General features: G+C 41.3%; 1 protein-coding gene across 4 annotated transcripts in view; it reads right to left on the bottom strand.

Moving 5' to 3' along the window:
• Positions 1-23,104, bottom strand: part of SPECC1 (sperm antigen with calponin homology and coiled-coil domains 1) — a 371,633-nt gene that overhangs the window by 103,253 nt on the left and 245,276 nt on the right. For 3 of the 4 annotated variants that reach the window (XM_075854361.1, XM_075854362.1, XM_075854363.1), the window contains 2 exons: positions 21,844-21,917; positions 20,300-20,475 (listed from right to left, as the gene is read on the bottom strand). In XM_075854361.1, the coding sequence (XP_075710476.1) occupies positions 20,300-20,475; positions 21,844-21,917 (250 nt within the window). Of the gene's footprint in view, positions 1-7,544; positions 11,998-20,299; positions 20,476-21,843; positions 21,918-23,104 lie in introns of those variants that run through there. The other variant, XM_075854364.1, reaches the window with a different exon arrangement.

Raw genomic sequence — 23,104 nt, 5'->3', positions numbered from 1 at the left:
GTGCTGTTTTCTTCTGAAAACAGCACCGTAATTTCAGCCATAACGGACGCTGCCGTGTGAACATAACTTAGATGTGATTGATAATAGGTGAACGCTGCGTGTCAGAGATAGTCCCGCTGACCTGACGGATTTGCGTTTCAGCACAAGATACAGCATCTCAAAAAGTAAAAAAAAAAAAAATACATTCTATAAAAAACCATTGCAAAGTTACAGTAAAGACTATACATTGTTTTAGTAAAGAAAAAAAAAAAAAAAAAGAAGTCTTTACAAGGTTTACATGGCCTTTAAAAAGAGGGAATGGAAGCCTTCTGCAGACTTCATGAATGACGTTATGGGAAACACTGTGCATGGGAATGACATGACTTCTATTATCCAATTTAAACATCATAAAATGTTACATCAAGTTAATAAGCTGTATTGCACCTTGTAAAATAGGAATGAATGCGAGAGAGAAATCAAAACTCCTCTACAAAATGCTTTTATTTTCCATCTGCATCTGATCCCAACGTGCAGAAAATGTAGCAGTGTAGGAGAAAAAGAAGAGGGCCTGGGGGAAATTGAGACCATTTCCGGCCGATCATCTGTCTACATGGGAAGCAATAATTCTGAGGGTAGAATACTTTTAGTGTCTCATTATGACTGTACATAGTGGACGCTGTAATAATACACGCTCAAAAAACTCTTGTAAACCGCTAAATCAAAAATAATTTATAATAAAATAGAATAATATAATTCAGATGGAGAGGACGGCAGAGAAAGATACATGACCATCTGTGCCATTCATCCCTTGGCTTGTGAGTGGCACTTACTGTAACTTGCCAATATCAACGTTGTTACTTCTAGGCGGGGACCGACCGCGATCTTGGCCCCCCGGTCATCAGAACAACCAATTTCCATATACCATATTAAAAACATATGGACATCATAGAGGAGGCTCCCCTGCTTGGGACCCGCTTGCTGAGCCAGAGCAGAGAGTTACGAATAGTAGCTCCCAACAGGTTTTACTACCTTCCCCCGCAGCGGCTTGTGCAGGGTTAATGTAAGGGAGGGAGACGGCTTTTAACATCGGAAGCCTGAGCTGCAGCGAACAGCTGATTGCCATGATCGTTTTATTTTCAGAAGAGTTTGTCATGCTGATACATGGGTCATAGGTACCTGAGCAACCATTCTAGCCATGATACACTAGATTTGTGTTAATAAAATGCATTCCAGGAACACTTATTATTTCTGGTTATCATATTTTTGTTCAAGGCGCAGTTGTTAAGGAGCACTGAAAAAATAAACCGGACTCAAACTTATGAGTCCGGTGTATTACTGAGTGGATCGCTCCCCCCATCTCTCCCTGCAGTGACTGACAAGACGCTGTATATGCATGTATACAAAGCAGCCTGTCAATCACTGCCCTGAAGGGTGGGGGTGGGGGGGTGCTTTCTAGGAATTTGCAGCCACAGGTCCAATTTAAGGTGTACTTGAATTAAGGGTCTGTGGCCTCTAGCAAAATATAAATTGCTATGGCGAATAATTCCCAGTGACAGCCACAACACAAAGAGCCCCTGTGGGAAGTCGTCATTATTTATCATGTGCCAGCAATATTTCATAGAGCCATACAGAAAATGCAGTCACCTATGGGGCTCACAACTACATTTTCCCAATTACAAGCACACACAGCAATATAGCAGAGTATATATATATATATATAAAAAAATCAATGCGCTGTTTAATTTGTGCACATTGATAATTTCTTGTGTATATAGATCAGTAGGTTTATCTGCAGTCCCATAAAAATCCACAGATATCAAGAAATCCTGGTGACCGATGTGAACTAATACCTGGCTAAATTGACAAACTACACTCCAAAAAGAATACTAATTCTTCAATGCATTCTTCTTTTCAAAGAAACTTTCTTTCACTAGCAACTCCGTGAAAAGAAAAAGCAAAGAAAAGCAAAAAGTATAAAGACCACAACATTCAAGCCAAAAAAACTAAACATTAAAAATACTTAACGCTGTATTGGCTAGTTATGTGAATGATTCAGCTCGGAGGATGCCAACAATTTCATTAGTAGTATTTCTCTTGGCAGATAGCTGGTTGCTTATAATGACAGCTTTTAAGACACCAGTGTTATAAATAGGGCGCCCGTTTCCTTAGTAGACCTAATTCTGGAGAGAGTTTACTGTGGTGTCCTTCATTCTGAGGTCTGACACAGACTGGACAAATAAAAGCTCCACACTCTCTACAGACATCATCATAGAACATCGGTATGGCATTTAATGTCATTACGATCCAGTCCTTGCACAACTGGCGGACATCCCAGTTCTTCCTGAATGACCCAAACCTTAATTCAAGGAAATCAGGTTAACTATTAAAAAATAAAATACAATCATATTGCAGAACAGACAGATGTCTAGTATAGTGCTAGTGCGAAGAAATAAGGTCACTCATTTAAAGCCATTTTGGCTCGTAGGATATTACTGCACTTCTGAGGTTTTTTTTGTGATTCAACAGCTAGGGCCCATGCACCCAGTTTTGCATGTATGGAAGCACAATTATTCTGTATCATTGAGCCATAGACACTCCATATGGCACCATATTCTCACCTAGAAGCCATGTTTTTATGGTGGAATACCTCCATAATACAGCATGCCTTGCATCAAGAAATTCCTAATTTGCAGCAATTTCTTTCTGGCGAAAATCAGCTATTTGCCAGATGTCTTGGGGGTCGGACCCTTGGCAATCCCCTGATCACCACAATGGCTCTCATATGAAATAGGTAGTCTATAATAAGACAACCCCTTTAATTGATATCCACAGGATAGGTGATAAGTATATGAACAATGGGGGCACCGATGAGCTGTTCTGGATGCCTCCGGGCACTGAAAGTTATGCAGTGGTCTGTGTCTGAAGCAGATGGCTCCAGTCATAGTACACCAGCCGTGCTGCAGCTCTGATCCTATTCAAGTAAATAGGAGCAGAGCTGCAGTAACCCAGCACAGCCGCTATACAGTGGTCAGAGCCATCTGCTTCCGGCAACAACCACTGAAAAATGTCCGGTGCCTGGAGGCAGCCAGAACAGCTGATCCGTGCGGGGTCCGGGTGTCGAACCCCCACGATCATATACTGATAAAGATCAAAATCTGTGGTACTCCGCAGGTTGTCTATATTTAAGAGGTAAACTCAAGCACTCCTTAGGTCAATATGCAAAAATTGATTTATTTGAATAAAGCAATATGGAGTGATAACTAACGTTTTATGATGACAACCTGTGGATAGGTCATTCGTATGAAAAACCGCCCTGTGCCTGGACAGCCCCTTTAAATATTTAACTACTTCCCAATTATTTCCATAATTACTACTTCTAGGTTAGACTTTGCAACCAAACTTGTCTCGGATTACAACATCTAATACTCTTTCATAAAGCAATATTAACAAATGATAAGTCCGTGCCAAAAACTGTAAATCTATTTAGAAATTTATGCACTAGAGTTCGCTATTTGTAAACCTAAGCCAGTGACTACATCATATGACTGATGCAAGTACAGTTATTAAAATACAGTACATTTGTCTGTTACAGTAGTTTCCGGAATTTTTTTTGGAGTCTTGCATTCTATGTACAATAGATGCCGTTATGTTCCAACCCGGGGCATGAGCCTACTTGGTGGATACTATACAACTCCATCCTGGTGAAGAACAATTACCAATACAGACAACCATTCTGAAATTAGGATATGACACCTTAAAATATAGCACAATTCAGGTAGAGAACCTTTCTTCGATTAGAGCAGGTTTTGACCTGGTATATCAATGGCTAAACTTGCTATAATGTAAAATGTATAATGTAAAACAAAAAAATAAAAAAAATAGGACGTCTTATTTTTTGCGAATGCCTTCTACGGCCCGGATACATTCCCGTAAATAAACGGGAAGATGTCCTTGGGCAATAGAAACAAATGAATCCGTACTTTGATCCGCAATTACTGGCCTGTAATTGTGGATCAAAATTAGGTCATGTGCATGGGGCCTTACAGCTACAACACCCTAACCCCCTGCGATTCTATTGAATTGAGCTTAAAGGTAATGTGTTTTTTTTTTTTTTTGTTAAACAGTTAGTGTATAAGTGATTAAACAGTGTTCTAATTTTTTACATTTTTCCACGAGTCAAGAAATATTATAAATTAGATTCTAATTTATAACATTTCCCAGTGCTGGTCACTAGATGGAGCAATTCCCAAAATTGCAGCATTGGCATGTGGTAAAGCAACCACATTGCTTTATGCTGCAAAATTTGAGAAAACTCACTCGCTCTAGTGAGCTCACAGAATCCCCCCTCCTTTATCCTGGCTAGTGCCAGGAGAAAGGAGGGGATTGAACGGTCAAACCTACTACACTGTGTCGCCATTTTTTGAGCTAACACACAGTGTAGTAGGTTTACATACAGTAGTAAACACACAGTAAAACACGTACATACACAGACCTAACTTACCTGCTCCTGCCGCCACCGCTCCCTCCGCTCCAAGTGCACAAGTCCGGAAGCCGCGACCGGAAGTAGTAATCTTACTGTTCGGCCGCGGCTTCCGGTCCACAAGAAAATGGCGCCGGACGTCGCTCGGCCGAAGACCTTCAATTTGGCCTGTGTGGGAGCGGCGCATGCGCCGTTCCCACACAGACGGCGTACAGCATAGTGGATGGAACGGGCCCCGTTCGCATTCACTATGGGGCTGTATGTGCCGTATTCCATGTCTGTATGTGTCGTTAATCGACACATACAGAGATGGAAAAAAAAATGGCAGCCCCCATAGACAAGAAAAAGTGAAAAAATAAAAAAAAGTAAAACACAAACACACAAATATATTTTTTTAAATAAAACACTAAAAGCAATTTGACATAAAAAAAAATAAATTCTGCGACACTCGTCCGTTAAGTCACTATAAAACCGAAGGGTGATCTAAATACAGTTCCGTAGAAGCTGGTAGAGGGGGTGCAGTCATAGTACTAACACTAAAATGCGGCTGCAATACAGCCATTTAAAACTGGCCTAAGGCTTTATTCACACGAAAGGGACTCCCGGCCGGCCCGTGTCACAGCCGCGGTAGGAACAATAGACCCCAAATTGGGCTATTCACACGGCTAATTTTTTGACGGCCCGGTAAACGGGCCGTTAAAAGATGGAGCATGCCCTATTTTCGGCCATTCCCCCGGCCGCACGGCTCCCATAGAAGTCTATAGGGCCATGTAAAGCACGGCTGTCACTCGGATGTGATCCAAGTGACAACCGAGCTCTCTGCCGCTCGCTCTATTCCCCTCCTCACAGTGCGAAGTGCATGTGAGGAGGAGGAGGGTATTTTTTTGCTCCCTGTAGGAGCGGAAATCGCTAACCCCCGGCCACATCGTTGCTGAAGCTGTGGCCGGGGATTCCACCCCAGGAGAAGTCCCTAACTTCACTGTCCATATATGGACAGTCACGTCAGGGACTTCTCCTGGAGCGGTCCCCTACTCCGAAGCGGAATCCCCGGCGCCGTGGCCAGTGTTTCCGCTCCAGGAGAAGTCCCTGACTTCACTGTCCATATATGGACACAGTGATGTCAGGGACATCTGAATCGGAATCCCCGGCGCTGTGGCCGGTGATTCAGATCCGGGAGACGTTCCTGACTTCACTCTCCATATATGGACATTGAAGTCAGGGACTTCTCCTGGAACGGTCCCCTACAGTGGCGCTACAGGAAGGTAGGGGGGTGCCATCTATGGGGGGGTGCTATGTAAAAAGTGGCTGTGTAGTACTACCTACACGGGGGGGCTGTGTGGCACTACCTACAGGGGGGGCTGTGTGGCACTACCTACAGGGGGGGGCCTGTGTGGCACTACCTACAGGGGGGGCCTGTGTGGCACTACCTACAGGGGGGGCCTGTGTGGCACTACCTACAGGGGGGGGCCTGTGTGGCACTACCTACAGGGGGGGGGCCTGTGTGGCACTACCTACAGGGGGGGGTCCTGTGTGGCACTACCTACAAGGGGGGGGCCTGTGTGGCACTACCTGCAAGGGGGGGCCTGTGGCACTACCTACAAGGGGGGCTGTGTGGCACTACATACAAGTGGGGCTGTGTGGCACTACCTACAGAGGGCAGTGTGTGCCATTATCTACAGATGGAATTGTATGGCAAAAAATGTACAAATGAAATCCATCAGTTTTTGAAATGGACAGGGAAAAAAAATTGATGCAAAACGGGTCAAAATTGGCCCTTAAAAACGGAAACACAGCCGGGAACGGAAATGATGCAAAACGGCCCAGAAGAACGGACAAAAACTGCCGTTTTTATCGGCCAACACTCAGACCCGGTCGTGTGAATAGAGCCCAAGAGCGTTTTCTTCACTAAATATTATAATACAAATATTCTGTCCTGGGACTTGATGCTATAAAAGTTTCCTTACTTTGAAATGCACTTAAACACAGAGTGTTTAATGTCATCCCAAGATGTTCTGTTTCATGTCGAGTTATCATTTAAAAAAACAAACTATGTTCTCTCTTGCAAAAGCCATGGCCTGCGAATAGATCTTCCACTGTAAATAATAAATCGCCATCATACCAGCTACAAGTCCATATGTTTTCTCTGAAAACCAAGTTTTTCATTAAACAAAAAAAAAATTAAAAAAAAAAAGGACTGAAAGATCACTAAGGCCTCATTCACACGGCAGGGTTTCCCGGCCGGGTGCCGGCCGTTCACAAATCGGCCGGCACCCGGCTGCATTAGGAATAATAGACCCCTAATGGGGCTATTCACACGACCGATTTTTTGACGGCAGGGAAAACCGGCCGTCAAAAAATAGGACATGCTCTATCTTCGCCCGGGTACCCTGCCGCCCGGCTCCCATAGAAGTCTATGGGGCCGGGTAATACACGGCCATCACCGGGATGTGTCCCGAGTGATGTCCGGGTTTTCCGGAGCTTGCGCTCTATCTCCTCCTCCTCACAGCGCAGAGTGCATGTGAGGAGGAGTTGATGCCATTCTGACGAATGGCATCGCTGTACACTGTGTGGCAGGGCCGGGGTGTACAGCAGGTGGAAGGGAGCGCTGCGCTGGCTCCCTTCCCCTGCTTGAAAAGCACCCTGGCCCAGCGACACCTTCCATGGCGCCGCTAGCAGCTGCTGCTGTGGCTGCTACTACTGTAGCGACGCCACTATAGCAGAGCGGGGAGGTATCTCCCCGCTCTGCTATGTGCTAGCCGCACTTTAGCTCCTTGAAGGAGCGGAATCCCCGTGTGTTCGGGGATTCCGCTCCTGGACAGAGCGCTTAATGTCTCTGTCCATATCTGGGCAGTGACATCAGGGGAAACTCCTGAAGCGGAATCCCCGAACACATGGGGATTCCCCTTCAGGAGTTGCCGCTGATGTCACTGTCCGCATCTGCCAGGCACGGATGCAAAACTTAATGCAAACCGGCCGACACTCGGGCTCGGGAACGACCCGGTCGTGTGAATCCCGCCTTAATCCCATCTGCTTTATTAACGGCTAATATCCATTGTAATAAAAACAAAAGAATAATATACTTCAGATACTTTATTTGTGTAGGAAAATGTCATTTGCATAACAATTTTCTTGCTGCCAAGAAAACAGGGAAATTGGCAGCTTACAAACACTTTTTCAGTCTTTAAGCACTTCTTAAAAATACATTCGTTTCACAAATATGTCTGGAATACATTTAAGAGTACCGATGTAAAGAAAGTGGTGGCATTTCCATTGAAAACTCTGATTTTTAGGATGCCATGGGCACCACCCTTTTTCCTTTGCATTTTACCTCAAATGTCCCTCACAAAAGAATGGCTTTATAAGAAATCTCAAATCAATTTTCAAAAAGATTTTACTAAATAAAAGATTTTCCAAAAATTTGGATTTTTGAAAATGTCAGTGTTAAAATGCTAAATTTAGAAAGCGGTCAGAAATAAATAACTTTGCATTCCACCCCACCTCCTCAATGGTAGTATTACAGAATGGTTACAAATTGGTGGATCGTAATATAGACATAGTAAGCCCTCACCAGCAATTGCCATCTCAATGACTCCTCAATATATTCCCATACAACCGTTCCTAGTTCCTTCCTAATATATATCCATTCAATTGTTATACCTGTTAAAGAGGTTCTCCGCTTTGGACAATACCTTTTTGTTAGAAGTGACCCTTAACAATCATAAAGTGTCCCCCCCCCCCACTGAGATCCCCCCGTGATCAGCTGTTATCTGTGTGGAAACCTGGCAGTTAGAGTCAATTTCCCTTCAGCGCCCCCACAGGGGAAGTTAAGTAATACACAGTTCTTATTCAAATCAATGAGTTGTCAATGTAAACCAGAATAAGACAGGTCCTCCACAGGGAGGGTGGCTCTTTGTAACCGCTCTCCACTCTGACCAAGAGATGAGGATCCTGAAAAGAGGACCCCCCCCCCCTCTATTAACTCAGGGCAAGAGTTCCTGTAGAGGAGGAGGATGTGCTGGGAAAGCATAGAGCCGGAGAGGTCTATATGGCAAACTGTAGAGGCGACTCGTAGCTGGAATAAGTCATCATGGCCGCCTGGGCCAGATGGAAAAGACTGGGAAAGCGAACGACTCCAAATCAGAGAATACGTTACTTTTGAGTCACTGGATGTAATTGTTTATTTTGACTGCATCTAATCTAGTTTGTCCAGTCTGCAGTGTGGTGATACTCTACAGACCGCCTATGTGGTATATGACCACTGTCTTGATTCAGTCTCAGTATGGTGGTAATTTCAGTACTTGTGTAGTTTCTTTTTTATTCAGCATCAGGTGTTATTATCCCATCACTACATGGTGGCGTTATCCAATCGTTTCATGGTGATGTTCTTTAATCACACTATGCTGGTGTTATTTAGTTACAGTATGGTGGTGTTATGTAGTCACAGTACAGTAGTGTTAAACAGTCATGGTATGGCAGTCTTATTTATTCACTGTAAGGTAGTAATATTTAGATACTGTATTTATTATTATTATTTGCAGGTAGGGCTAATCTATGTATACAGATTGCAGATTCTGGTACAGCATATTGTACTGAATTTCCCAATAGGATATATAAGTCTTGGGAAACAGAGTCCACACCAGTGATCACCAGGATCTGAGACCTGGCTATGCGTTAGGCAACAATGCCTTGTGTAAGTGTCAATATTAGCGTATTAATCAGGTCTCCGATAATAATGATTTTTATGGCATCACAATTTATGAAAAACCATAAACGATAGCTTTATCTTTGATCTTCCTTTAAAACTGACCAATAATGATTACAATTGCTGAGAAACTAAGAAATCATGACAATAATTGGCGTGTTTTAAATGGATCTTTAATGAGGTCTTGTTTAGGCATAGTGCCTAGGGGACAGTGAGCTGTAAATAAGCCCTAGCATGAAATCACATTCTAAATCAGTGGGAGACCAAGGGGTCCAGCTACACAAGCCTCCCAACAGTCTCAGATACTAAATCGGTGTCCCGCTGTTGAGAGCATCCAGTGTCATGTCCCAGTTTCTACTGCATCTACATCCTGAGGAAGCAATACAGTTGAATCCAATGGCATAGCAAGGAGCCATCAGATCCCTGCTCCATCATTCACTAATTAACACCAGCCATGAGAGGCTTGGTACAGACAGGCACGATGCAGTGATGTCATCACGCCTATCTCTGCCGAGACATACATAGCACAGACCAGCAGATCTCCTCTGTTCGTCGTGGTAACAGGGCTAGGGGAGTATTTTATTTTTTATTAGGCACTATGAGGGCATTATACTTTGTGGGGGAGGAACTATGGGTGCATTATACTGTGTGTTGGGGCACAGAGTATTATATGGTGTGAGGAAGCACTATACTGTATGTGTGGACGCACTAGGAAGGCATTATACTGGGGGAGGCACTATGGGGGCATTATACAGTTTGGGATGAACTGGGTGTGGACAGTATGTGCGGGGTTAATGGTGTGGCTTAATGTAAATAATTTGCTGCAGAAGAGGTCTCTACAATGCATGAACATTGGGAGGTGTGAGTACATGTCCCATTTTAATTTCATTGAAAACTCTGCTGTTATCAGAGTCAGGACATTTACTCGGATAGAAGGTTTTTTTCAGTTGCTAGACCTCATGGGCCCTATTATGGCTGCGATCATGGTAGGACTGGCTTCACAGAGTAATGAAGGATCCTCCTGTGGGTCCAATTCTGACACAATAATGGACACCTGTAATAACAGGGTCCCAAAGATCCAGAAACGGACAACCCCATTGGAAGCCAGTCACTTGCTGCTAGAAAACTATTTTTATGCATTTATTCCAAAAGAACTTAAAATACTTAATTATATGTAGCGTGTGTGCAATAACAGTAAAAATTACATTGCAATTAAAAGTAGACAGGCACAAGTTCTGTATAGACTGACCGTGGGCCCTCAAAATTACTTCCTCTAACTGTATGGGTCCGATTACCAAGTCAGATCCTGGGCCCATCAAAGGATCCTCTGGTCAGCCAGTAAAACCCAGAGTCCTCAGCACAGCTTATGCTTTGTTCACACTAGTGTTATGGCTTCAGTTTATAACAACTACGCCGAATACATTTTCAAACAGATACTGGTGAAACCTGATTGACCCTATTGAATTTAATGGTGTCCGTAAATGCTCTATTATCTTTTACATCAAGAATAGCGCTGGAGACTGGCAGACCCCATTAGCACTAATGTGAATAGAGCCTAAGAAAATGCAAAGGGACATCTGATCATTGTCTATGAACACCTTAGTTCACAAGAAAATACCATAAAATATTAGATGAAAAATTGTGATTTACACTAAAATTCTAGATGCTATATTATGGCAAGAATGGCATTATCTTAATAAAAGGATGGAGAATATAATGTATATGGATAAAATCCAATTACAGGCTAAAATTAGCTTAAAGCATAATTACGAACACATTAAAATATTGAATGAACAAAAGGTAGGTGATAATTATAGATTAATTTTTCTCTTATCCAACATAACTCAATTATTAAAAAATAAAGATATCTTGCTGTACTCCTTGCTTTAAAGGCTATGTACACCCCTGAATTCCTAAATACATTTTATTTTTAAAAAAAATTATTAACTTTTTGAGATACAGCTGCCTTGTATTCTGCATACACAGCAGCTGTATCTTGCACTGAATCCTGTATCCGTCAGTTCAGCAGCAGTGACAGGTTCAGTGACAGCGGGTCCTGCGTGTCTCTGACAAGCAGGATCAAGCTGTTAATGATCATATCTAAGTTCATAACTTAGATGTGACCACTGACAGGTGGATCCTGCGTGGACCCGCTGTCACCAAATCAGTCAGTCCCGTGGACATGAGAGATTCAGGTCTTAGCGAACGTGACAGCTGCTCTGTATACATAATACAAAGCAGCTGTATCTCAAAAAGTAAAAACAATTTTTAATAAAATGTATCTAGGAAGTTGCACCAATACACAATTTTTTTTTTTCTTTTTTTTTTTTTTTTTTTTTAAAAACATGTCAAAGATGTACATAGACTAGTGCTATCTACGGCGCAATAATGCAAAGAGCGGGAATATTTCAGAAGACATCCAATGACATTATAACACTGACATCTAGTGGCTGGAAATGGCATTGCTACATATACACATTATATATTACAAAAAAGAAATGAGAATGTGTTTGACCAAAAAAAAACACACTATCCGTATTACATTAGCACAATTGTCAATATTTATAAGGAGGAATAAACTCAAAGTTAGTAAAATAGCAGCACTGTCGCAAATACAGTGCAACAGAAATTATGCAGAACACCATATTGCTGATTGGTTGAACCTCTGCTATTTACTCATCCCTTTTGACACAATACTACTACATAACAGAACATGAAATATATGGCTCTCTGAGATTTGGATGACTGGCTCAAGTCCGCAGTTTTCAGCCAGCGGCCTCATTTATGGTCCACGGCTCCTTGTTCGTCCCATTGCTAGCTTGCACAGGCAGCATAACTGCAAAAATAGAGCACATGTGTCATGGGAGATCATACGCAGAGAATTCAGTTGTTAAATTCATGTGAGGATTCCCTTCCTGTTACAATCAGATAGTAACATTATCTACAGAAGCCGTCTGAATGTGAAGATCTACATACATATGCAACAATAAGCAAACAGGTAGCTAGACAATGACAAAAAAGGGACAAAAGGTGTAAAAACAGACAAAAAGGGGCTTAATGAACATATAAACGGGACAACAATTTTTTTTTAAATATGTGGTAGTCACTGAAGTTTTAGTCTATTAGTTGTTCGGGGAGGCACAGCGGCTCGGTGGCGGTGATCACTGCTGCCCTGCTAAACTGGTGGAACGTGAATCAAAACGCTGCAAGTTTACATGTTCCCCCTGATCTTTGTGTGGGTTTTTCTACAGGTACACATATTGAGTTTAACTGGCTTTCTGAGAATTAGTCACGATTGTGTAAGTGTGCTTGAGATGGGAAATTAGATTGTGAGCCCCAATGGCGAAAAAGCTGGGGCGGACATAATATATGTGCAGCTGCACAGGGGCCCAGTAGGTAAAGGGGACACTATGCCTTTAAAAGCAGTATCCTATGGTCTATTAGATTACATTACAGGGACTGAACTAATGTATGTCATAGCTCACAATTACTGGGATAATGTTAGACAGACATAAGGGGGTGCTCTATGTTGAGCTATTGGAGAACAAGGGGCCCAATGTGAATGCATCCCCCGTACAGGACCGCAGACACTATAACACTATGTTCATATTCGAAAAATGGCTTCCATTCTTAACGGACACATTACTTCTTAGACAGATTCATTTTTAGCTGCATCTCAACAAATCCCGATGATCTAATTGTTTTTTCTTACAATAAAGATGGTGCAGGACAGTCTAAAAATAACTAATAGATAATCTATAAAATAAATAAATGATAACCTACATATTGTGTTTGAAATGTTAACATCGCCCCATTTTTTTTTCCTATAAGGTAAAAGAATAGCAGAATGTAACATTACTCCGGCAGTTCACAGCTCCGATAGTAGTTTTTAATCTTAACATTTAAAGAGGTTTTACAGAAGTCTTTTTTTAATGTTTTATAATTACAAAAAACCTTTATAGTCATTCGGTCACACAGCTAAGTGGACACCCCGACCATGCACAGGGCCGGGCACAAAGTAGGCATGTGGGTATATCACCAAGACTGCATTGACAGGACGTCAGAATGGTGCATCACGTCACACCAATAAGGGGCAGAATGATAGTGTGAGATGAAAAAGTCCATATATTTTATATATTTGATTATTTTAGGTAGGTTTTCGTATTCAAAATATTGTCCAGGAAAACCCCTTTAAGGTTTATATTTCTAGGAATCCGGTATAAACGAGAGTAATTAAATTATACTATTTATGGGACTGTTAGGCCCCCTTGCACACAACCATGCCCGTAATCATGGTCTGTGATTACGGGCACGGCTGCTCGCATTTGCGGGCCGTGCTCCCCTATAAAGTATGGCATCCCGGTCTGTAAAAAGTAAAAAATAGGACATGTCCTATCTTTTGCGGAGCCTTTCTATGGCACAGACACTTTCCCGTAAATATACGGGAAGGTGTCCGTGGGCAATAGAAGTAAATTGGTCCGTAATTACGGACGAATTCTATGGTCATGTGCATGGGGCCTAAATGTGCACCTTCACACAAAATGTTAAACTGGCCCTAGATTAGGAAATCAGAAGTGATAGCAGTCGCCGAAATGTGGCAACTATGTCTCTTTACCTGACAGATATTGTCATTTTTCTATTTAGTTGTGGCGGCCATTTTTTTTTTAAGTGACAGCAGGAAGGGAAGTACAGCCCTATTGGTTGTCACTATTGAATTATCTTCTCACAACGGATGATAAAAATGTCACTGTTATCGATTGAACATGGTGACAAAATAACAACTGAGCATCAGTTTCTAGAACAACCAATATGGCTGCACTACTTGATGTCACTTTTGAAAAAATTACCGCAGCAACTCAATAGAAAATGTCAATATCGCTGTAATGGAAACATATTTAATAAACTTTGGCTGCTGCTCTAACTTCAGATTTATTAGGTTAAGGTAATTGTAAGTTTTGGGTGAAAATGCTTTTTAAAGGGCAATTCCTTCAAAAGTTAATAACTAATCCTAAAAAGTCCTTGAATCGTTACAACCTATACGGCAGTAAATACAGGCGCATCACAGGTTTCCCAGACTACAGAATGGTAGATCTGCCTAAATGTGCAGGAATATATCCCACGGAATCACTGGATAAACAGTGTTGTCTTCAGATGTCGGGGTAACCCAAGTGGAAGTAGTGATGACGGCCATATTCAGAGGTGTAACTTGAAGCTCCTCAACCTCAGAGCTAAATCTGTAACAAGGCACCCCACCTACCATATATACTATAATACTGTAATATAATACTGGTAAAACTGGTGTGGTCTTATGTGCCAGAGAGGGCTTTGATCCAGTGGCACCAGGGACTTGGTGTAACTGCTATATCTACCCCTGGCCATATTGGCCATCACCCAGTTCTTAAAGGGCAAAATAAAATGAAGAACATCTGAATAGAAACAGAAGACGACTCCAGGACCTATATTGAATGATTATTTTTAGGATTTTAGGGACTGTACCTAGAATAGTAATGTTTGCGTGCATGTTTACCCCTTGCGTCTTGTTTCCAATATCTTACCTCTGTTTTATGATGCTTGCGTCAGAATCTAATTTGCCAGTTTGCAGGAGATCTCGAACCGTGAGCATCTTTTTCCCCGATAACAGCAGAAGGATCACATCAGACAAGACGAGCCAGGGAAGTATATCCTATACAGGAAGCCTATGTGATGGTCAAGACATGTAAACTGTGAAGAGTCTACACAGTGGACTTGTCCAAAAAGCGACCCTCAGGCTGAAAATCATGTGTCCTGGAGTTTACATATATTTACAATTCTTGGAAAGAAACTTACGAAGTGCCAGACAGGAATTGTCCTGCTACCTTTATTATTTCGTTGAGAAAGTAAGGCTTCTCTTTCGTAATGGATCAAGCGAGACCCCCCCATAGGCATTCATGATGCCCAGTGATATTGAATCATAAAGTGAGGGAAGATTTAGAAGAGCTGGGGTTCTTGGGCAGAAAGCATTTTTCTTTGCATTTTCCTCTTCAGATCCACTGAATGCCTATAATGTTATGGATTTGTAGACAGAGGTCTAACCTGAAGGACCTCCACCTATAAGGAGATCGGGGGTCCCATAACCCTCATCTGCCAATATAAAAAGCAGGCACTTAATGAATTGGCTTCAATGGATAAGGGGTCACCATGGCTCAGCTCTTTCCGTAATGCCCTTAAGCTCTAATGGAGGCCTTTCAATTGTTCTTATATAAGTTCTCCAAGACATTAAAGCGGATGTGTCCTCAGAAAATGACCTATTGTAAAATAATGTTTTGGTGATGTATTTTTCTATGTCATTATCTACAGTATATTAAAAAATGATCCTAAAATCTTGCAGTTTTCACTCTGGCCACTGAGCCTCACAATAGACTGACCCTTCCTGTTCTGTAGAGATCACTTCCCAGTCATCTCATTACCATCACAGACAGGATTACAATGAAAGGTATCACCTATATATAGATAAAGGATCCACCATTGACAATAGGTTAGATGGGGGGGGGGGGGGAGTGCTTTCCTCCTCCCCTTTCTCTGAACGCTATTAACAGTGGCTCAAGCAAGATGGCTACACCCATAATCACTCGACTTAGCCATGATTAAGGGCACAGCCAGTGCCTGAAACGCGTAGGCTATCTATTGCCACATATCACCACCTTGTCTTTTCCTCCTGGTGTTTTTCTCAAGCTTCTAGCTTGTACTCAAATAAAGTGGAAACCTAGTTTTTCCTATTGATATCTATATCGCTGGATCTCCTCTGGTTTTTTCTACACCCATAATCACTTACAGGACATTGCAGATTTTTTTTTCCATTCCATCACAAATTATATATGTTTCACTATCTGGTCTTAATCCGAACCCAAAAAAATATTTAGCTAATATATTACCTTTAACATTGATGCCCTATTATAAAGTTTATTTTGAATGGGATAAACTAATACCAGACCTACCCTTGTACAGGAGATCCGATGTGCCTATGTACACAATTAAGTGGCCCCTTCACTGTGTCTGGTGTTGATCTGCAGGGCCCCCGGTGGCTGGACCTCCTCCGATTGAACATTGATGGCCTAACCCAAGGATAGGCCATCAATATTATAGTCATGAAGAGACCCTTTAATGGTAAAATCAGCCACTGATGGCTGCATTAAGTCAGCAAATGGGGTCACATCATAAGACTAGGGTTTAGTTTGGTCAAACAAATTTTGTATAGTTTTTAATCGTGGTCCAATAATGCATCACATTTAATAATCCAGAATCCATTAGTGCCAAGGGCTTCATGTGTTCTAGTTTTTGATTGTGGCCACATTGAATACAGCTCTATGAGAGCAAAAAAACGTAAGTATCCCGTGCAGAGAACTGAGCTATTGCCGAAATATTTGGAACAAAAACCAAAAAAACTGCAGAATCAAAATTATAAAAAACACAAAGAAATAAATGAAGCCAATTTTAAGTGTTCCCTTAGTCCTGCTTGTTTTCACAACTAATTGTAGACTTATTTGTGATTTAGACAAGGTTTACCTCAATATATTTATATAGAGATTTTGGTACTGAAGAATTAATGAATATAATAAAAAAACGGTGAAATAACATTAGTGCCGGCTTATGGTTCCGCTTATTAAGACTAATGAGGAGACAGGGAAGCAGGGCTGTATATTTTAAAGAGATGCAACATCATCCTGACAAACAAATGGCAGAAACTGCTGTCTCTACTGAGATTACCAAACCATGTACCCTGTTTAGACGACCCCAGTAATACTGCAAATCCTGTCCTCAGAACGTCCGCCTGTCTGTCTCCAATAACTAGAGACGGAGATCACTGATCCAAAGAGAAAAGAAGAGCATGACGCATGATGTTATGAACTGGACTGAAATAAAATATACTGTATATATCCTTGACAGTGACCTGGTGCCTGCTTAGGGAGCAAATTGACAGAGTAAATCATTTATTAAAGAGGCTCTGTCACCACATTATAAGTGCCCTGTCTCCTACATAAGGAGATGGGCGCTATAATGTAGGTGACAGCAGTGCTTTTTATTTATAAAAAACGATCTGTTTTCACCACTTTATGAGCGATTTTAGATTTATCCTAATGAGTTGCTTAATGCCCAAGTGGGCATGTTTTTACTTTAGACCAAGTGGGCGTGGGAATGTCTATTCACAATCTCTGCACTTCGTTACTCTGTCTGTGGTAGTTCCAGCAGAGGAAGCGTAATCTCGTTGTAACCTGTCATTTACAGCGTAATCTCGCAAGATCACGCGTCCTCTGCTGTAACTACCACAGAAACAGTAACAAAGTGCAGAGATTGTGAATAGACATCCCGTGGAATGTCTATTCACTTTCTAAACACTTCAGTATCGTTAATGTGTTAGTATAAGACAGCACATAGTGATCTAAAAGGATCCCTATGCGCTGCCTAAATGAATGGAGAGGAGTGCATGACGCTGATTGGTCGGCGTCATACACTCCCCTGTACAACGCCCACTTGGTGTAAAGTAAAAACACGCCCACTTGGGCATTAAGCAACTCATTAGCATAAATCTAAAATCGCTCATAAAGTGGTGAAAACAGATCGTTTTTTTTAAATAAAAAGCACTGCTGTCATCTACATTACAGCGCCCATCTCCTTATGTAGGAGATAGGGTACTTATAATGTGGTGACAGAGCCTCTTTAAAGGGGGTTTCTCATGACAATAACCAATATCTGTATCCCACTTAGGCTTATGGATGTCAAAGGGGGTCCCCTGCTCAGTGCTTTTCTCTATGAGCCAGAGCATGGAGCTGATCCCAAAGAATGACTCTTGCAGACACTTTTAATCCATGTTTTATATGATCAGCCATTCATTTGTAGGGGGTAGAGCCAGTGTTAACCGCTGATGTCCGGAGGTTCACGAAGATGGACCCGCGCCATTGGCTGATCATCTGGCTGGTTTCTTTTTACAAAAGGGGTTGCCTTTGTGAGACAACTCCTGTAAGACCAAGGTGTCACTTGGTGTTTTTCTTGCAAACCATTTCAAAGCTCTTCACTGTTGTTTATAAGGTGTTTTTTTCCCCATTGAACAAAGCTGGAAAAGTTTAGGTAAAAACCATAACTACAGGCACAGGGGCATGACTATGGGCGTAACATATACAAGACTGAATAAAGCTGAAAGTGAAAAGAGCTTGTTGTATGCAGGTGGATGACCAGGTGACCCAAGACGGTTCCAAAATTACGGACAATGGTTGTAACTTTGTGACATTAGTTATAGTAGGCGCAGCTCTGGAGCACAAGAACAACAGGAACATTCATGAGCAAACTAGCTCCCCACCCTCAAAGCCTCACCGAGTTATTTCCTATACAAGATCCCAGGAAGAACCGCTGGCCAGGACCGGAGCGTGCCCGCGTGGACTAAAAGAAGACACCCTTAGGTAGGGGAGATTTGCGATTTTGGTTTTAAATAAAGCACCGTATAAATTAAGTTTTACAGCTTTGTAATATACTTTATGTTTCAATTCCACACAATAGTATATTCGTTTGCGGTCAGTGAATGAGAACACTTTTAGGTCTGAAAACTGGGCAGACCGAGTCCTACTTTCAGCTGAGAAGTGAAGTCCAGTATAGATTTCTGCCCCATTGTTCAGGTGATCCCTCACGGATCATGAAGTGATGGCATATCCTAGCAATATGTCATCACTTCTTTAATGGGAATTCACCTTAAGAACAATAGTTAGGGCATAGCATTTTAAAAGTAGCATAAAACCTATTTACATACATAAAAAACAGTAATATTAATATACAATATATACTTCTTTAGCAGAAAACATAAAACAAGTATGGATTAACAGAAGCGCACACAGAGCAGGGAACGTATGTAGCCAGTATAGACCGGAGCGTGACCATGTATTAGACCGGTCACGTTCACGTATTGTAAAGATCTCAGATGTCATTATGTCACATTCTGCTGTGCTATTATAATGTACTCATGCCATGTGTAGGATTGTACAGCACGCTGATACTAGTATCAAGAAACTATCACACAAGCAAGTAAAAACACAATAAAAGTCACACATTGTAAATAGACAACAAATGGTAATCATGTGCTAAATCTACAAAATGTTGAAGAAATATATTAGTACATACTCCCTAGGGGGCTGAAGTTTGCCGGGCAAAATCCAAATTCTGTAAAAGGCTCCAGCTATGAGAGGAGACCATGTGGGACCTCTACGTTCTTTTGGTGTCTAGCATGTCCATCTTCTATATGACAGTAGCGCTGCTATACTATATGGCTTACAAGCCGCCAGCAATACTTGCATTGAATTTTTTGTAAAGTTTAAGATTAATATAAACTTTACCACTTTGTGTCGAGGAAATCAATAGATAAGATTCTCTAATAAATGCTATCATAGTTATCACGCCCCATCCATTCGGATAATAAAATTATATTAGAGAATTGCTTGAATATTTAATTTACACTTTGTGCACTCTATGGCTGCAGTATGTGTATTTTCAGGCTTGATGGTGAACACACTAGAGGGTTCATAAACATTAAAGAACTACTGGGACGCCCATCAAAAGTGAGCAATTTCAGTATCTATTATAAAAGTAGACTTTAAAGTGTAGTTAAATGTTTGACAAACTGCGGACATGTCATAGTGACATGTCAGAAGTTTGGATTGGTGGGGGTCCGAGCACTGAGACCCCCACCAATCGCTAGAACGAAGCAGCTGAAGTGCTTGTGTGAGTGCTCAGCCGCATTGTTTCTATTCAGCTTTTTCCGGAAAGCCGATGTATCGGAGTATGGGCTCATAGACTTTCTATTAAGTCCGTACACCGCTACATTTATTTGCTGAAAAAGCTGAACAGACACGAAGCTGCTGAGCGCTCACACGAGTGCTTCAGCTGCTTCGTTCTAGCGATTTGTGGGGGTCTCAGTGCTCGGACCACCACCAATCCAAACTTCTGACATGTCACTATGACATGTCAGAAGTTTGTCAAACGTTTAGCTACACTTTAATGAAGAATTACCAGTGGTCAGTCCTCCTCCGATCCGCTTCCAGTGGACAAACCATAAAAGTAGATTACTTGAAATCTCCTTTCACATAAATATATACATGGCAAATCAATGGCAGCCTGACCTGCTCCCTCGCATGTCCTCCAGCTCCCGGTGAAGAAGGGCACTCAGTTCTTCCTCTTCTTGCAGCCTCCTTTTTACAGAACGCAGCTCTTGCTGAGCTTCACATTTAATGTCATTTGCCACCACCACTGCTGTCTGCAGGTCTGCCTGGAACCGCTTCCATTCTTCAGCATCCTCCTATGATGGAATAACCCATAGATTACCGCTTTGAAGCCAAGCACTACTGCCTTTTCACTACTTGAGGGCAGAACAGCATTCAATTATCATTATATTAGGAGTGTTATGAAGACTTGCACATCTTGTATTACTGAAACACCAACACTTATAAAGCACAACATATTCTGCAGTATTTCAAAATAAGTAGCGAAACATAAAAAAAAACAAATTAATATTTTAAAACATACTGAACATTTAACAATTAAAGAAACACAGAGAACCTACCCATTAACCCGCTTGGCAAAGGGGAAGTATGGAGCAGGATCATGGGCTGGGCGTGCTCCATACACAGCAGCCGGGATCAGAGGGAACTTCGATCCTGGCGGTTTAACCACTAAGATGCCACAGCCAATAGCAACTGTGGCATCTAAGCCATAAGAAAAAGGGCCCCCCCCTCCTCTGACAGCCCATCGGCTCCCCTGCGATACGATCGCAGGATGCCAATGGTTGTTATGGCAGCTTGGAGGCCTAATCAAGTGAACGATACAGCTATTCTGTATAGAGAATACAGAGCAGCTAGATCTCAAACAGTAAAACTAATTTTTAATAAAAACGAATTAAGACGTTACACTAATCACACTGACTGATCGATTTAAAAAAAATAAAAAAAAGCAGTCAAAAAGGCGTACATAGCCTTTAAAGACAAAAAAAATAATAATGAATACTGCCTAATTCGTAAAAGTCTGAACTACTCTAATAGAACGTCAATTAACCTGTAAAAAAAACAAAAAGAAATTAAAACCACCAGAATTGCTATTTTTTGGTCACCTTATCTCCCACAGAAATAAAAAGTGATTAAAAAGTCGCAGGTGCCCCCCACCCACCGCCAAAAAAAAAAAAACACCTCTCGATTGACAGAAAAATAAAAAATAAAAACTGACTCAGAATATGGCAAGGCAATACAAAATTTTTAAAAAAAAAAAGAAAAAGAAAAAAAGATTGCTTTGTAAATTGGTAAAACCGTAATCGTATACAACCGTAGAATGAAGTCGTTTTTAAGGCACAGTAACGACCGTAAAAACTAAAGCCAAAAAACAATAGAGTATTCAGTTTTTTCCCCATTTCACCCTAAAAATATTTTTTTTTGAAGTTTCTCAGTACATTGTATGAATCGTGAAAAACAACATTAGAAACTAAAGTAAATAAAGAAAAATTACAACTTTTCCCGCAAAACACAATCCTGTATACGATTAGGAGGGTCAAAAAATAAAGAATAAAAGTTACGCCTTCTGGAAGGCGGGGAGCACAAAAAACGAAAATTTGGCTGCGTCTACAAGTTTACAATAAGTCAATATCCACAAAGTTTCTATTATCCAATGTATATTTTACCTTCATCTCTTTCGCGAGCAGCTTCAGTTGTCTTTCCTGATCTTGTTTTTGTTCCTCCAGTTTATCCACTTTATCTAAATAAGTAAAAAAACAGGGTTGGTACTTGACATACTAAACAGTGTAATTCAACACTGAAGCCACAGGGTGGCGCTATTACCCCACTAATATTGATGCAGAAATGTAACGTAATCGAACTGTCGTAATCGAAACTGCAGGTTCTTTTTATGTTACTCATATGACGCCAACATATTCCTCAGCGCTGTATAGAAGTGGTCATCGCTCACATGTCCCCAGTGGAGCTAACAATCTCAATTCCCGATCTGTATTGTTGATTTGTGTTTATGGAAGATGGAGTACCTAGAGGAAACCCCCATAAACACGGAGAGCGCATACAAACTCCATGCAGATGTTGTCCTGGGTCGGATTCAAATCCAGGACTCCAGTGTTAACCATCTAGTCACCGTGCTGCCATTGTTAATCCACTCTGGACTTTCTTCATGTATATGCACTGATCATCATCTGATAAATCTTGAATTTATAGACAACTCAAAAACAAAATAGGATGATAAAAGAACAGTAATAATATTTTTTATTAACCTCTGGATTTATAGGATCATATTATGCTATATCTATTCCAGGGATATAATAAAAGGTGTCACAACGATATTACACATGACCATTCTATATCTAGATGGATGATCCAGATAATCTGCGTTCTGCAATTACACAGAATTTGACAATTTTTACAGGAAAACTTCCATCATAGCAGAATTTCGGTATTCCCCATGAGAGTATTTTCTGGAATCGCTGTTCACATGCCATGGGAGATGATCAGAGGAAAGTTCTTCCCCCTCCTATGGAAACCATCTTTTTGTCCTTTTGCACTTTGCGATTATTGATACTATTGGTCACTTTTGTTTGGATCGGTATTTGCAGTCATTTAATGAATGTTACACTAAAATCTTATGGGTTGAATACACTTTTTTACATTTTCTGGCATTTCGCATGATTTCTCTGTTAGGCATCGCCGATGAATAATGTAGAACTTGGAACTTTATGTTTAGGGCAGAAAAAAAATATGAAGATGCCAAGTGTAAGCATGTGTTTTCTCTTTTAAAGCTGCGGCGTGCAAGCGTGAAGAATCAGATCAGCATCATTTTTCATGAGTTTTGATGCTGCAGAATTAAAACCTCCTTGGAGTTTTACATAAAATAAAAAAGCTATTTAGCATCCAGGCTCTTATAGAGTTTCCTTTAATTCC

The sequence above is a fragment of the Rhinoderma darwinii genome, chromosome 2 (genome assembly GCF_050947455.1).
Source record: "Rhinoderma darwinii isolate aRhiDar2 chromosome 2, aRhiDar2.hap1, whole genome shotgun sequence".
Lineage (NCBI taxonomy): Eukaryota > Metazoa > Chordata > Amphibia > Anura > Rhinodermatidae > Rhinoderma > Rhinoderma darwinii.
Note: the sequence above shows the minus strand (reverse complement) of the source record. Positions and strands in the feature narration are given on the sequence as shown.